Raw genomic sequence first — 16,480 nt, forward strand, 5'->3', positions numbered from 1 at the left:
ATGATGAGTCAGGCGTGACTGAACAACAACAATATAGAATTTTATGGTTCATTATATCTGACTTTTATAAATATTTCACTTTTATACTCACCACAACCTTGAGACATAGGTGACATTATTAGTCCCATTTCATAGATGAGAAAACTGAGGCCCACAGAGATCAAGGGACTTGGCCAAGGTGACAGTGAGTATCTGAAGTAGGATTTGAACTCAGAACTTCCTGACTTGAGGTCCAGGGTTCTATTCACTGCTGTTCTAGCCCACAGTACAGCAGTACCACCATGAAATGTACTCTCTACTGATAAAAATCACAACCTTGCTGTAACTTAGCTAAAAAGTCTTTCGGAGCTACCATGGCCAAAAATGTTCTCACCCAGCATCTAGCCTTAGAACAAGCCTCTCTGAACTTAGCTACTCTGGTCCTTGGATGACAGATGTGATCAAATACTGGATTCATCTTTCAAATTAAAATCTGTTAGTCCTTGTACTCCACTGACCCAGCCTTCAAGAAATCTGGGGTCACTTCTATGTATGAAGAGCCATCAGGAGAGGACATGAGTTGTGGAATACAACATAGCATCTCAAAGTGTCTAGTGGAGGAAAGAATACTAGGGAGGGGGTGGGAGGAACTTTATGAAAAATAAACCTGGTCACAATAATCTGTTTCCTTCTACTCAACTGAGACAATCCAGGTAGATCAGGAAAGCTGAATCTCATCTCTTGTGGTACAGTAGAGAGAGAACTAGACATGGAGTCATCAAAGTCTAAATCTTGTCACTGCCTGGCTGCGAGACTTTGGGCAAGCTATTTTGACTTCTCTAAGCCTCAATGTTCTTATCTGTAAAATGGGAATGAGAGGGGGCAGCTAGATGATACTTACTAGCTGTGTGACCCTGGGCAAGTCACTTCACCATCATTGCCCTGCAAAAAACAAACAAACAAAAAACAAACCAAAAGAAAACATATTTTAAAAAATGGGAATGAGAATAGGTCTATTCTTATAGTTATATTTATAGTTTATATCCATATTTTGTTGTTGTTTTTCAGTTATCTCAGTCTTTGTGACTCCTTGTGGGGTTTTCTTGTTAAAAATACTGGAGTGGTTTGCCATTTCCTTCTCCAGTTCATTTTACAGATGAGGAAACTGAGGCAAGCAGGGTTAAATGACTTGTCCAGGGTCACATGGCCAAATTTAAACTCAGGTCCTCCTGACTCCAGGCCTGGCCTTTTATCTACTGCATTACTTTGCTGTCCTGATATTTACATTTACTTCTAAGCTATTCTTATATTTATAGCTCTCTGATTAAATCATAGGGCAGACCCTTCCTTCCTGCCCCTTCCCATACACATGCATAAGCAGGGAGTTTTAACTTTCAACCATGAATCTAGAACCCAAAAGGCTTTGTGGATAGATTTCAGGGGGTTCATGAATTTGGATAAGAAAAAATTATATCTTTATTATTACTAACCTCTAATATAAATTTAGCATTTCTTTCATTATTCTGCAAAGGCTTCTATAGACATCACTAGACTACCCAAAGGGTCTATAATGCAAAAGTTCAAGAACCCTTCTTCTCCAGTCAGTCATTTCGTCAATAAGCATTTATTAAGCATCTACTATGTATCAGGTACTATGCTAAGTTCCAGAAAGCACTAGAAAGTTATGAATCAGAGTAATCTGAGTGGATTGTTGTTACCAACTGGGAAGATATGGGAAAGTTTCCTGAAAGAGGCTCTTGAATTGGATTTTAAAGGATGGATACGCATTCACAGGCAGAGAGAGAGAGAGAGAGAGAGAGAGAGAGAGAGAGAGAGAGAGAGAGAGAGAGGAGAGGAGAGGAGAGGAGAGGAGAGGAGAGGAGAGGAGAGGAGAGGAGAGGAGAGGAGAGGAGAGGAGAGGAGAGGAGAGGAGAGGAGAGGAGAGGAGAGGAGAGGAGAGGAGAGGAGAGGAGAGGAGAGGAGAGGAGAGGAGAGGAGAGGAGAGGAGAGGAGAGGAGAGGAGAGGAGAGGAGAGGAGAGGAGAGGAGAGGAGAGGAGAGGAGAGGAGAAAGGAAAGCATAAAGAATATCCTTTTACTTTGTTCTTTCAGTTCTCAGCTTGGACTCAGCTTTGTAGTCAGTATTATGCTAGAGTAGGGCTTTGTAAACTTTTTCCACTCACGAACCCTTTTCACCCAAGAAATTTTTATGTGACATAGAAAATAAGTATACAAATCAAACATTTACTGCCAAATTTTTCTCGATCCCCACATTAAGTTAGGGGACCCCATATGAGGTCATGACCCACAGTATAGGAAGCTTTGTGCTAGAGAACAAAAGGATTTAGCACTTCTAGGTATGATATTTGCTTAAAAACTATGTCTAAGAGCATCTATACTGGAACCTGATAGAATACCTATCCCATATTTCATTACCCTTCTTTGTATTTCCAAAACCCCAGTACTAAGAAACACAGCTTTCCTATTCTTTTCTAAATCTCAAGATAAGGGTCTCCATAATAAACTCCATCTTTTCAATCCAAGGATGGGGGAAGGGGGACTTCATAAACTTGTCCTTAAAAAGTTAAAAATTGCAGCTTTGCAAGATAAATCACTTGAAGCTTTCCTTCTTCCCCTTTTCTGGCTCTTGTGAAAGCAACGATAAATCAGAAATTGTGTTGTTTTCATTGCATAGTAGATGGCCATTATACAAAGATCTTTTTAATTTTCCATGTCTCCCACAAAATATAGCATATCATTTGTCTCCCTGCTACACTCCCGATCACTTTCTTATTGTCTTTGTAATACTATGTTACTTTTTTATTGCTGTCTTTTAAAAAAATCTTTTCATACCATGAGAATTTTTACCCAAAGGCATTAGGAATAATTCAGTTTTTCCTGCTTTTTTTTCCTTTAAGGTGTTCCAATTCATGACCTTGTAAGGTACACAGAAGTCTCAGGGTTCATACAAAGCCTCAGACATTTCCATCTGGGCTCCCAATGGTGGTTTAGAAAGACATCTTTTAGCATGAGGTTTTTATTTACCTAGTTTTCAGAAGGGATCAGAACAAAGTATACCTTCCCAGTTTTAGAACTGTCTCAAATGTTACTGTCCTGTTAAAAAAAAAAGCTAAAGCCTTCCCACTGAGCATATTAATGTCTTAGTCCTGGTCTTGTGTTTAATAAAAGAGTAAATGAGGAAAATACTATAGAATTATGAAATTCCAAATGGCCAATATACAAATCTTTAGAGAAGAAAACAGAAAATGTTAGCATATGTTCATAGAATCATAGCTAGAAGGGATCTTAGAAGTCATCTAGTCTAACTCACTTTACAGATGAGAAAAATGATAGCTTTAAAGAAGATTTGACCTATCAAATCTTATGTGGTTCAGTGAAAGAGCTGAGAACTGAAGCAGATCTATCAATTGCTAATCCAGTGCTCTTCCCACTGCACCATACTGCTCCTAAGAATCTGAGTCCTAACTAGGAATTCTGAAACCTGAAGAAAATGCAATTTGATGGCTAAGAAGTGAGGGTAGACCATGATGCAGGACCAATATTGTGCAAGGTTGAAGTAGACCAGAAAAGGAGAGCATGGTAATTGAGGAGGTTGAGAAACCAAGAGATCAAGAGAGGAAAAGAACAAGGGTTGGGATGGAAAAGCAGACAGTGAGCCAAGTACTAAAAGTTTAGGGAGGGGGCAAGAATAGCTAAGAGATTCACAAATGACAACAACAAGGATCTAGACAGGTTGGCATGAACTTTAAAGGAGAAGAAGAAGTTGCTGAGATGTGCTAGATGGCACAGTGGATGGAGCACTGGGCCTAGAGTTGGGAAGACACCTTGTTGATTTCAAATCTGGCCTCAGACCTGTGTGATCCTGGGCAAGTCACTTAACCCTGTTTGCTTCAGTTTCTTCATCTGTAAAATGACCTAGAGAAGGAAATGGAAAATCACTCTAGCATCTTTGCCAAGAAAACTCTGAATGGGGTCACAAAGAGTTGTACACTGTTGAAAGGACTGAAGGATAACGACAAAGTTGCTGAGTGATTATGGAAGAGGAAGTGACAGTGAAGAACAATGATTATGGTAATTCCTCCTCCTGTGTTTCTCATGGTGGGGCATTTTGCTTTGTTCTTACTCAGTAGCAAGGATTTTAGTAATTGACATATGCAAGATAGCTCCAGTTGTCCTAGGCTAATTTCAGCTCTGCCAAGGATTATCATGAGTCATCTGATTTTGAACAGAAATATTCAGAAATCTTATCTAGGACACACACCTTTATTTTAAAATGAGAATTTCAACCTGAAATATCACATGACACCCTCATGTTCACCCTCTTTTTGATGCTAGGTATTTTTGGTTAGATGCCATTCCTTTTGAACTTGACCCTGTCTTCACTGTAAAGAAAACTGCCTTATTTGATTTAGAATATGGCTATCACAGACCAAAGGGCAAGGCTGTAGGAAGGTCATAGGGCCCTAATTCTAGAGCTGGGAGGGACCTTCACTATCTAGTCCAACCCCATTATTTTATATATGAAGAGATTGAAGCCTAAAGTGGTTGAATGTCTTGCTTCAGTTACTACAGTGAGTAAACTGAGGCCCTGTTACTTCATGTTGGGGTGGTAATTTCCACTGCTGAGGGTAACCCACAAGGCTCAAAACTCTTGGTGAGTTAGGGGATGCCTATCCCAAGCATGTGAACACTTTCCCTAGCAGTATGGGCAGATGAGAGCAATTTGTTCCAATGGCCAGGAAGTCAGCTAAAGCAGGTGCTGGGGAGCTCTGAGAGTTTGGTCAGACATTGAAGAGGCTGAGGTCATCCATTGCATCCCCAAAGAATTGACAATTATCTTGACTTCTGTCTTGCCACTGGACTTCAATGACTCTGGAAGAGAGAATGAGGTTGACACTTTGGGCAACTGGGCTTCACTTATAATCCCCCTCACGCACATGTCAAGACAGATGACCTATGATGTCATTGGTTCTCTTTGAAAATGAAAAACAAACAACAAGCACTGTGCCATGGGGGAAAAAAGCAATGCAGTTAAAAAAAACAGTTGATAAGTGATCAAGGAATGTGAATAGGCAGTTTTCAGAAGAAGAAAAAAAAAATCTAAGTTATCAGTAGCCATATCAAGAAATGTTCTAAATCAGAGGTTTCAGACACATGGCCCTTGAGCTGCATATAGCCCACAACACTCCCAAGTGTGGCTCAAATTAGATTAAAATGTAAATGGGAAATATTTAACAAAATAAATATACAATAAGACATAAATAATGACACATTGTTAAACTCAGTCAATATGCTGTTATGGTATGGATTATTGGAGTGGTTTCTACTTGAGACTGACACATTGCTCTCATTCACCAATAGAGAAATGAAAATTAAAACAAACTCTGCAGTACCACCTCACACTCACCAAAATTGACAAAAAAAGGAAATTAATCAAAATAGGTACTTTATTGCACTGTTGGTGGAGCTGTAAAATGGTTTGGAACCATGCCCCCCAAATTCATAAATTTTGTGTATCCTTCAACTTAGTGATACTGCTTTTTAGGTCTATTCTCCAAAGAGATCAGAGAAAGAGGAAAAGGACACATATTTACAAAAATATTTACAGTAGTGCTTTTCAACATGACAAAGAACTAGAAACTGACTATCAATTTGGCAATGTTGTTGTTGGTGGTGGTGGTGGTGTCATTCTCAAAGAGGACCATGACATCAGGCGGTGATGTCATGAATTGCAGTGAATTGGATTTAAGTGAGGAAGAGATGTGCAAAATTACCAGCCTCACTCTCTCCTCCAGAGCCATCTGGGTCCAGTGGCAAGACATAGATCGGGAAGACTAGGGATGGGCCCAGATGTTTTAGGAAATGGGGGTCAATTGACTTGCCCAGGGTCACACAGCTAGTAAGGTCAAATATCTGAGGTCGGATTTGAACTCAGGTCTTCTTGAATCCAGGGCCAGTGTTTTACCTCCTGCACCATGTAGCTGCTCCTTTGGGAAATGACTGAATAAGTTATGGTATATGAAGGTAATGAATACTGCTGTAAGAAGTGATTAAGGGAATGGTTAAAAAAAAAAAAAGACCTGGAAAGACTTATGTGATCTGATACAAAGTGATGTAAGCAGAATCAGGAGAATAATTAATGCAATTTAACAAAAATATTGTAAACTATAAAAGACTTTGGAAGTCTGATCATCACAAAGGCCAACCACAAATCCAAAGGATTTACAGTGAAACATACTATCCACCCTGTTGGTGTTATTTGTCCTTCATACTCAAAAAGGACCAATGACATCAAGATGTTGGGGTCAAGGTATACTGTGTTTGACTGTGGCTGATCAATCCAATATGAATTCAGAAGGCTCTACCACAGATTAGGTACAAAGAGTCTGAACATTAGGAATGTAGATATCACTACTTTGCACATTTCACATTTCCTTAGTGCTATTGTGATTCTGCTTTGCTCTTACAGCACAGTACCTTCTTTGATGAGGACATGCCCCATGCTGGACAGTCTTATACTCTATAGTTCATGTCTACTCCCCTCCCTCCCCATACTACTCTCTCTCCAGATATAGAGGTGATAGACTCAGATTACAAATTGAAGCTTGTTTTGTCTGTCTTTCATCCTTCTTTCATACCTTCCTTCCTTCCTTCCTTCCTTCCTTCCTTCCTTCCTTCCTTCCTTCCTTCCTTCCTTCCTTCCTTCCTTCCTTTCGGACATGGCTAATGCAGGAATTTGTTTTGCCTGTGTGTGTGTCTACACACACATGTATATGTAGAATTGTGATGGTTTTTGTTTTTCTTACAAAGTGCTTTGCAAACCTTAAATGCTTTAATTTTCTCAAAAGTGGTGGGGGTTGGGAGAGAGAGAATTCAGAACAAAAGATAAAATAAAAAGTAATGTAGTCTAAACATTGGTATATGTTAAGGGCAGAAATAACCCAGTCTTGACACAACAGATGCCGTTAGTCTGACTACATTGGTCATTGATGTACAACTTCACAGTATCTTTTCAGCTAATCCATGCATAATCAATGAAATTGCAACTAAGGAATTAAAGGCATAGTCACTGTTCTATTTCTTTAACAAAATCTAAGTTGGATTTTCAATATATTATCATATCAACTGAAACTCTAATTCTAGATAGTCTAATGATTTATGGTGTAAGCTGAAGATCAAGGAGTCTAGTTTAAACACTGAAACTTTTCAGTTATTTGATCTTTGGTAAGCCACCTAATATTCCTATTCCTTTCAGTTCTTCAATTTACAAGGAAAAGAATTTTTATTTGTTAAAATCAGTTGTCCTTTCAAACTATCATTACAATGCATAGTGCTATATTTTCCCTGGGGCAATCAATGTTGTTCAAAAATTATTGTCATGAAAATGAATGGGTTATTTAGAAGCTACGAGGTGCTCTACCACTAGTGAAAAGGGATTTGCAGATACTATGTGGACAGTATATTATCTTACATAAGAGTTTCTCAGCCAAACTGTTTCAGGTGAATGATATACTTCAATAGGTCCATCATTTCATTGACATGGGTACTCCCTACATAGGTGTAGACTCAATTATATCTTTCCATCCCAAGTAATTCGTATCCGTGTCCTCATATTTTATCTCCAGAGACAATCTATCCTTTGTGGATACCTTTGTCTAGGTCTTGTGACATTTTGTAGATACTGGTGCAGCATTTGGGTGGTCCATCTATCATGTCTTGTTTTCAGTCAATCAGGTAGTCAAAAAGCATTTAAGTGTTCACTGTTCTAGGCACTGCACTAAACCCTGGGAAAACAAAGAAAGGTAAAAACAAAGGTCCTGCTTTCAAGAAGTTCACATTCTAATGGAGTAAAAACAAACCAATAATTGTGCATATGATATATGTATATGTGGATGTGTTTGTGTACATGTACGTGTATGTGAATGTACATGTGTTTAAGGGGAAAGCAATCTCAGAGGAATGGCAGGGAGTAAGTGGGAGACCAGCTACAGCCTCCTCCAGAAGGCACTTCTTTTCCTGTAATACATTTCCTTAAGTCTATCCCTCATGTTACTATACCTCTTAAACTGATTAATTAGAACACTTCCAGACACAAGCATAAATAGATTTTTTCTTCTGGTGAGGCAATTGGGGTTAAGTGACTTGCCTAGGGTCACACAGCTAGTAAGTGTTAAGTGTCTGAGGACGGATTTGAACTCAGGTCCTCCTGACTCCAGGGCCGGTGCTCTATCCACTGCGCCACCTAGCTGCCCCTGCATAAATAGATTTTTAAAAACTAGTTTTGTTGAAAATGTTTTCATGATAAAGAGCACTATTTCAGTCCCCTAGATGACAAGATACTTGAAAACTATACAACTTTTAGAGCATCTGCAATCCAGAAAAAATTTTTAAAAATCACAAGGGCATAGCAAGATCTCACATCAGTTTTTTATTTGATTTGATTAAAAAGTCAATTTAATGGAATAATAAATTATAAAATAAAATTCTCAGAACAAATCAAATATGAATAATTTTTTAAAAGTATTAAAATCCAAGGCATGTAATTATTAGCAGATGAGCATAGTGGATTTGCTCATTACTTTAGAGCTGAGATCATAATGCTTGTACATATCCGTTGACTGGAACATCAAGATTGTGGAAGCTGAAGGCTGATTATTATGACAAGATTGGTTTTTCTGAAGAAGGGCTTTGTTTCATCACTCCACATACCTAGATTCCAAGTCCTAAATGATGTTCCTGACACTCCTCCCAGAAGGGGACCTGTATATTTTGTTCTGTCTCCTCTTGATATGCAGATTCAGTAGGAGGTAACCTAGGGTTCAGTGTATATCTTCTTCATGTTCAGGTTACACTATCCAAGGCCATGGTTATATGATCGTTGGATATAGAGCAAGAAGGGGACCTTAAGAGATCAAACAGCCCAAACCTCTTATTTTATAGATGAATAAACTGAGATCAAAGAAATGAAGCCATTTGAAAATCACACTAACAGAAAATAAAAGACCCAGAGCACAAAGAATCATGATAATAATAATAGTCATCATTTATATAGCACTTTTAGGTTTCCAAAACGCTTTACAAATATTTCATTTATCCTTACAGCAATACTCAGAGGTAGGTGCTATTATTATCCTCACTTTTCAGATGGGGAAAATGAGACAGAGGTTAAATGATTTGCCCAGGGTCACACAGCTAGTCTTAAGAACTTAAGTCTTCCTAATTCTAGCTACAATGCTCTATCCATTGTGCCACCTAGAATGTTAGAGCTGGGAAATGATTGAAGTGGCCATCCCAGATGAACCCAAACCTGAGAAAGAATCCCTTCTACCACGCCTATACCCTAGTGGATATCAGGCCTCTGCAGGAAGATCTCTCACAAGGAAGAATCATTCTGGGTTTTTTTTGTTTGGTTGGTCTTTTTGGCGGGGCAATGGGGGTTAAGTGACTTGCCCAGGGTCACACAGCTAGTATGCTAGATGTTTAAAAGGGAAATGGGTTTAGGTAGGGGCTCTTGAAGAAGTCAAATATCAAACCCATATGAGATGTAATATAATATATATTATCAAATCAGCTCCGTAGTACCTCTAGACTTAAAGATATTCTTAAAGGCTTGTTCATGGTTTTGAGGAAAATGACAGTAGACATAAGGGAAAGAGAGAGAGCTAACTGGAACTACAGACCCACAGTGAGTTCCATGTGACTTGGATAATCTAATAGCTATTTTCAACTACATGCTAATTGTTGAATTATACTTAATCACATAGATTAATTTTTTTCATGACAATTTATAGACCCAGGGTACACAAACATCTAACATTGTCAGTATCCATACTGAGAAATCTAATTTCATTTTGTACAATCAATTTTCATATCCAAATGAAGGATTTATACTTAGAAAGATGGGAAATACAAATCCTAACTCTTTTTAAGGTTTACTTTACTTTCAATGAAAAACAATACCAAAAGTCATATTTCATAAATATATTAGTGAATAATTCTGGTATTGGCCCTTTTAATGCATACGGATAACCCAAATGTTCAACAACACAAACAATTTGCTTAATTATTAAAGTGACTTTCTGCAAAAAAGATATATACATATAATATGCATAAATATTAAATGCTAATTATTATCTGCTAGTGGCCGGGGAGGACTTTTTGTTGTTTGTTTGGGGTCAACACATCCTCACTCCACGTGGGGTTTTCTTGGCAAAGACACTGGAGTGGCTTGCTATTTGCTTCTCCAGCTTATTTTACAGATCAGGAAACTGAGGCAATCAAGGGTTAAGTGACTTTCCCAGGATCATACAGTTAGTAAGTATCCAAGACTAGATTTGAATTCAGGTTTTCCTGAATCTCTATCCACTATGCCACCTTGCTGTCCTAGGAGGAGTAGGAACAAGAATCATCAGATTCAGATATTGTACTTTCTCTTTGCCTTCTCTTCTCAAAATTTAATTGTTAATTTAAGTAAAGGCATTTTCCTGGATTAGAATGGAAGTCTTTTCATGTGCTAATGGTTGCAAACTAAAGCAGGACCATTGCTAAAAACCAAAAGAGAATAAAATCAATTTGCAGATTCTTCTTGTTTCGTTATAACACTGGACCCAATCTGAGCTCAGGGCAATGTCTGGCCTCAACTCTGTGAGGGAAGCTTATGCTCTCTAGTCATAGTGGATAGATGAAATTTCTTCTTGCTATATGCCACACAGTCAGTGTTTAGGGTCCCATTTTCGGTTCAGTTAGAGGATTGAGGATGAAAATAACCTAACTGGGTCAGTGAGATATAAATCACTTCTGCAGAGCTGCTTTATCAACTGTTTAACACTACCTTGATTTTGCCAAAAGGAAGAATGCTGGACTTGTAAAGCTAAAAGCTGTTATCGAACACTGTGTCATCTAGGGGTGGGTTTTCACTACCATTTCCTGTCTGACAAATCAGTGAAAAAGATCAGGGAAGAAAATAGGACTTTTGTAAAAGTCAATTTACATATCATCTAATTCCTTCAATGCATAGAGACTTTAGACTTGAGCTCCAGCATATAGAAAAAAGCAGTTCAAAAGCATGGAGAAAAAAAGAGTGCTAAGCAAGAAATCATCTCTTTAAAAGATAATTAGGCATTTACACAATAGAGGCTGCTGTCGTTTAAAAAAAACACACTTTAGGTTTCTGGTATTAAATTCTTATGAGTCATTGGTAAGTCACAGATGAAATAAGATGAAAAGCTACTCAACATTCTGAGGTTAATTATCTCTGTTACATAATGTGCCTCTAGGAAAATGTAGCCCAGGCACAGGTGAGGAAAAATTGACTGTTGTTTGGATTTCTCTTTTATCAGAAATATTTTTAGTGTGGTACAAAGCAAGAAAATGAAGAGGGAGGAGAAAAACCATTTGTCTGTCAGAATTTCTGTCTCTGATGGGGGCTGGAAGGGAAATACTTGAACATAATTGTTATTAAAGAAGGAAGACTTTCACAATCCTGAGCAGGGAAGCCATTGTTAATAATGTATTTGAGGCATCTCTGTTTGCCATTCAAAAGGAAAAACGGCATCTCTTCCCCCCCCCACCCCACTGTATTAATTTACAGTCTCCCCAATTCCAGTCACCATGAATGCTTCATGGAAACCTGTTTTCCTAATCTGTGCCAGCCCGTGAAAATCATCATAGTCCTCTTCTGGCTCTTAAGGCTCCAGTCTCCATAAGTTCTTCAAGAGAATTCATTAAGCACAATGTGAAGAGGTGTGTCCAGCTTGATGTGTGAGAAGGCTCAGTTACCCAAAGCGGCCCTCAGAGAATTGGGATTTATGAAATTGTGAAACTCTCTTCTCTCCCACCTCCCCCATCACTTGTCCAGCCTGGGTTTTCTGGACACCAGCTGTCACACAGGAAGTCTCCGGCCTCCGCTGGCTGGAGCTGCACAATCATGGCCTGCAGAGTTTCCTTCACCATCTGTATCTCCCTCTTGAGAGCCTGTGCACACTTTGTTAAGGAATAAATCTAAAGGTGATTGGCAGCCCTCTTCACCCTCCAAGTTATTTAATAGACTGTTGTTCAACTGCTTGGAGCAGATGGGCTCTGCCATCTAATTGCAGTTTCAAGTTCTTCCAAATCATAGGGATTAAATATTAATACATACTTTATGCTTTTTTAAAAAAAAAAGAGATATTGCAATTTCCATAAAGCCTGGGGTCATTAACCATCTTAAGTGAGTTTTTTTTTTAAACTAAGAAAAATTAACATTTGAAAAAAGAAACATAGACTTGAAAGGAACCTTAGAAAACCATCTAGTTTGAAGGGGTTTTTTTTCTTTTTTTGACATATAAAGACACTGAGCCATAGATATGCTAGTGATGTGTACCCATGGCTAGTAATGTCTGAAGCAGGATTCAGTCCTAGGTCTTTCTGACTCCAAGTCCAGTGCCTGATTCACTGCACCATGCTGAGTCCCTAAAAGATATATCTAGGTTTCTAAAAATAAGGAGTATGCCAGGATAGCCTTTCTGCAAATACCTGAAGTTCAGTGAGCCAAATGGCTAGTGACTCACTCTTTTTTTTTTTCCAGGGCAATGAGGGTTAAGTGACTTGCCCAGGGTCATACAGCTAGTGTCAAGTGTCTAAGGCTAGATTTGAACTCAAGTCCTCCTGAATCCAAGGCCAGTGCTTTATCCACTGCACCACCTAGCTGCCCCCTAGTGACTCACTCTTAACCACTCCTCCACCCCTCAGCTTCCTTCCCTGCAAAGTATAGGGAAAGAACCCAAATTTTGCCCCCAGCTTGTAATGGAAAAACTTGCCAAAACAATCACAAAGCACCCAACAAGTGTGAAGGGTGAGTGAAGGAGGCTGAGGGGTATGCCTGCATCACAGCATCTGAAGCAGGTGAAAGTGGAATCATTCATTTCTAGAATCTGCTCTATCTGCCACCTAACAATCCCCACCTTCTCTTTCCTCCCATTGTCCTTCAGGGGAAGGAACATGGGGCTAAGGTACCCTTAGGATACATGGAAGATGAGAGTCTGGCCCAGGGCTCTCTGAATCAAACTCCAGAGGTACCAAGGGGAAAGCCAAAAGAAGGGGTTTAGACAAGGGGGGCAAGACAAGCAAATTATAGAGCAATTGCCTGGTATCCTGGAAAAGGTAGTAGGCTTGAAAACAGAAAAAAACAGCTTCTGGCTCTGTTTCAGACACAAGCTATGGGACTATACTCACATTATTAACCTCTCAGAGTTCACATTTACCCTGGGGGCTGGGGGGTTAGTGGGGGGGAATAATAGTGGAATGGATAGAAGCCCAGACCTAGAGTCAGGAAGACTCATCTTCCAGAATTCAAATCTGGCTTCAGATACTTACCACCTGTGTGATCCCAGTCAAGTCACTTCACCCTGTTTGCCTCAGTTTCCTCATCTGTAAAATGAGCTAGAGAAGGAAATGGCAAACAACCCCAATATCTTTGCCCCCAAAAAAACCCAACCCCAAATGGGGTAACAGAGAGTTGGATACAACTGAAAAACGACTGAACAAGAACAAACAGCATCAAGAGCTGTTGTGAGGAAAACGTTTTCTGCAGACCCAAAGGACTATATGTTGTTATGATTTCAAGAAGATCTAGAAAGGTCCTTAGAGTCAGTTCCATCTAGAATGTTATTTAACTTAACTACAAGGTCAGACCAATTTCAAGAGAAAGACACCCTTAGGTTATGACTGTAGAAGCTTTCTGTTTCTCTTTGTAAAGCTCATCTCCAGAGGATCACGGGAAATTATGCAAATGACTCCCTCCCAGACAGTCACCCCGTACCACTCAGAAAAGCCTTTAGCAGCCCTAGACTTCGTCATTTGTGTAATTTACATACATATCTTTCCTTGCCTAAGAACTTAAGAGGAATAAGGTCGGGGAATATGGGGAAGAAAAGGTACCAAGGAAGAAGGAAGAAATACAAAATTGCCTTTGAGAATGGGGACAGTTCTATTTCCATGGACAGATACTCTTCAGTAGAAGAAGCACTCAAAATTTGATGCACAGGAAAGACTAAGTGGCCTCAGACTGAATACCAAATTGTAATTTAATCACAAAGTTCTGCTACATTTATAACTGGTAGGCCCCGAGCTTAGGCAGTTTATGAATCCTGACAAACCTCTGAGATTTAATTACCTTTGATAAGCAGCTTGGGACTACATGCTGTTATTTGTAATATGTGAAATGATTACAGAGAGTTTAGGGAGAGAGAAACTGATGCAAAATGAGAAGCTTTAAGAAAAAAAAAGCTAGGATTCTCTAGAACTGGAAGACTGAAACTAAAATGTAGGAAATATAAAAGAAAAGCCAACCTACATCTGGGACACAACTAAAGTAAATATAATAGGCCTTTGTAGTCCCAGACTATGGTGATATACACAGGATAAATAGGGATTAGATGAGAATATATTAATGTGGAAATTACTGTCCCCTCTAAAATATTCAGTTTGAAATTCTAGGATTGAGAGATGTGAAGGATCTTAGAAATCACGTTGAACCTCATCATTTTATACAGAGGGAAGCCAAGGTTTAAGACCGTTAAATTACTTGCCCAAGGTCACATTTCACAAAAGCACAGAAATTCATTCTTGAAAAAGACCTCAGAAACAAAGTCATATCTCAATACTTGAGTCTGATTCTCATTGACCTCATTTGGGGTTTTCTTGGAAAAGATTCTGGAATGCTTTGCTATTTCCTTTTCCAGATTATTTTACAGATGAAGAAACTGAGAAAAATAGGGTTAAGTGAGTTGCCCACTGTCACACAGCTATTAATTGTCTGAGGCCAGATCTGAACCCAGGAAGATGAGGCTTCCTGACTCCACACCCTGCATTCTATCCACCGTACCACCTAGCTGATCATCTTAATATCAGTCCTTTCTAAAACATACACAGCAAGGGGTCATCTAGCTTTTTCTTAAAAGCATCTCATGAAGGAGAACGCACTAACTCTCAAGACATTCTATTCCTCTTTTAGATAGTTCTAATTGTTCCAAAGTTTTAAATCATAAATGTTTTTCTTTGAAATATTCTCATAGATTGAGACCTCAGAAGCACAGGGTAACCTGTCTTTGTTGGTGCTGTTCAGTGTTTTGCATCCAACTCTTTGTGACTCGATTTGGGGTTTTCTTGGCAAAGATGCTAGAGTCGTTTCTCCAGTTCGTTTTACAGATGAAAAAACTAAGGTAAACAGAGTTAAGTGACTTGTCTAGGATCACACAGCTAGTAAGTATCTGAGGACAAATTTGAACTCACAAAGATGAGTCTTTCTGATTACAAGCCCAGTGCTCTATCCACTGTACCACCTCCCTGCCCTTAGGTGTGCTCTCTAATTCCATATTTATTTGGGGTGTCAACTTTCTACTGTGCATTTTTGTTCTAAACCTCCAAAGCAAATTGCCCAGATTTTTCTTATCTCGTTATTTTCTGCCAAGTACTTCAATTATTTGGTTACTTTTTTCATCTTCCCTTAGGATGATAAACTCCTTAAAGGCAGGTCCCTGTATTTCACTTCACTTTGTACTCACCTAACCCCTCATCAAATTCTATCAATATATGTAGATTTTTTGTAAGCCAGGCTTTGGTGACCACTTTAACAAGGCACTTCCTTACAGGGAATGAATGGTTGAAATGTATGTTAAAAGCAAAAAAAAAAAAAAAATCCCTTTTGATTGTTAGCTTTTGGTGACATGCATACATTATAATTAATTAAATCTAAAATAAAAGACAAAACCAAAGACTAAACCACTCACCCATCTAATGAAGTTAGAGCTTCTTACAATGCACTTCCATTACAGTGCTCCTAAAATGTATGTATTTCTTTTTTTTTTTTTGCAGGGCAATGGAGGTTAAGTGACTTGCCCAGGGTCACACGGCTAGTAAGTGTCAAGTGTCTGAAGCCAGTCCACAGTGCCACCTAGCTGCCCCAAATATATGTATTTCTAAGCTGGATAAATAATTAACTTTATATTATGTTTTCTTATGTGCATGTCATATCCTGCCACTCCAAGCCTTAGAATAGTAGATGGCCAATTCTTTGAGGACAGGGACTGTGTTACTTTTCAACTTTATTTCTACAATGTCTAACAGAATAATTCAATTTAATTGAATTTACTGAAACAATGAAATTGGTAGCTACCTGGAAATCCTGTTCTCTCTTTCAAAAGGTGACTGGAAGGAGTAATCGAAGGTGAGTTTTCCATTCATCCAGCCTAATTAAGTTCATATGGACCACAGGGACACCCCGACATTTACCCAACCACTTCTCAAATCAACAGATGGTTCCTTAGGAGCTGTTGTGGCCTCCAGGAATGAGACACACAGGTCCACGAAGATTTGCAATTTCCACACCCAATGGAAAGCCAAATTCTCTCCAAAGCAAGCAGAAATTCCTTTCCCCAAGCATCAGAAACACTTTTTAAAAATTCACAGGTTATGTAATAAATACTGTTTGAACTTTAGTTGCTC

The 16,480-nt window shown here is 38.8% G+C and overlaps 1 protein-coding gene across 1 annotated transcript in view; it reads right to left on the reverse strand.

Moving 5' to 3' along the window:
* Positions 1 to 10,366: 10,366 nt before the first annotated feature.
* DISC1 (DISC1 scaffold protein) overlaps positions 10,367 to 16,480 on the reverse strand; it is a 531,299-nt gene continuing 525,185 nt past the window's right edge. Inside the window, 2 exon segments of the mRNA XM_043999680.1 lie at positions 10,367 to 11,890; positions 11,892 to 11,973. Of these exon segments, the coding sequence (XP_043855615.1) occupies positions 11,773 to 11,890; positions 11,892 to 11,973 (200 nt within the window). The 3' untranslated portion in view covers positions 10,367 to 11,772.

The sequence above is a fragment of the Dromiciops gliroides genome, chromosome 4, assembly GCF_019393635.1.
Source record: "Dromiciops gliroides isolate mDroGli1 chromosome 4, mDroGli1.pri, whole genome shotgun sequence".
In the NCBI taxonomy this organism is placed as follows: Eukaryota; Metazoa; Chordata; class Mammalia; order Microbiotheria; family Microbiotheriidae; genus Dromiciops; species Dromiciops gliroides.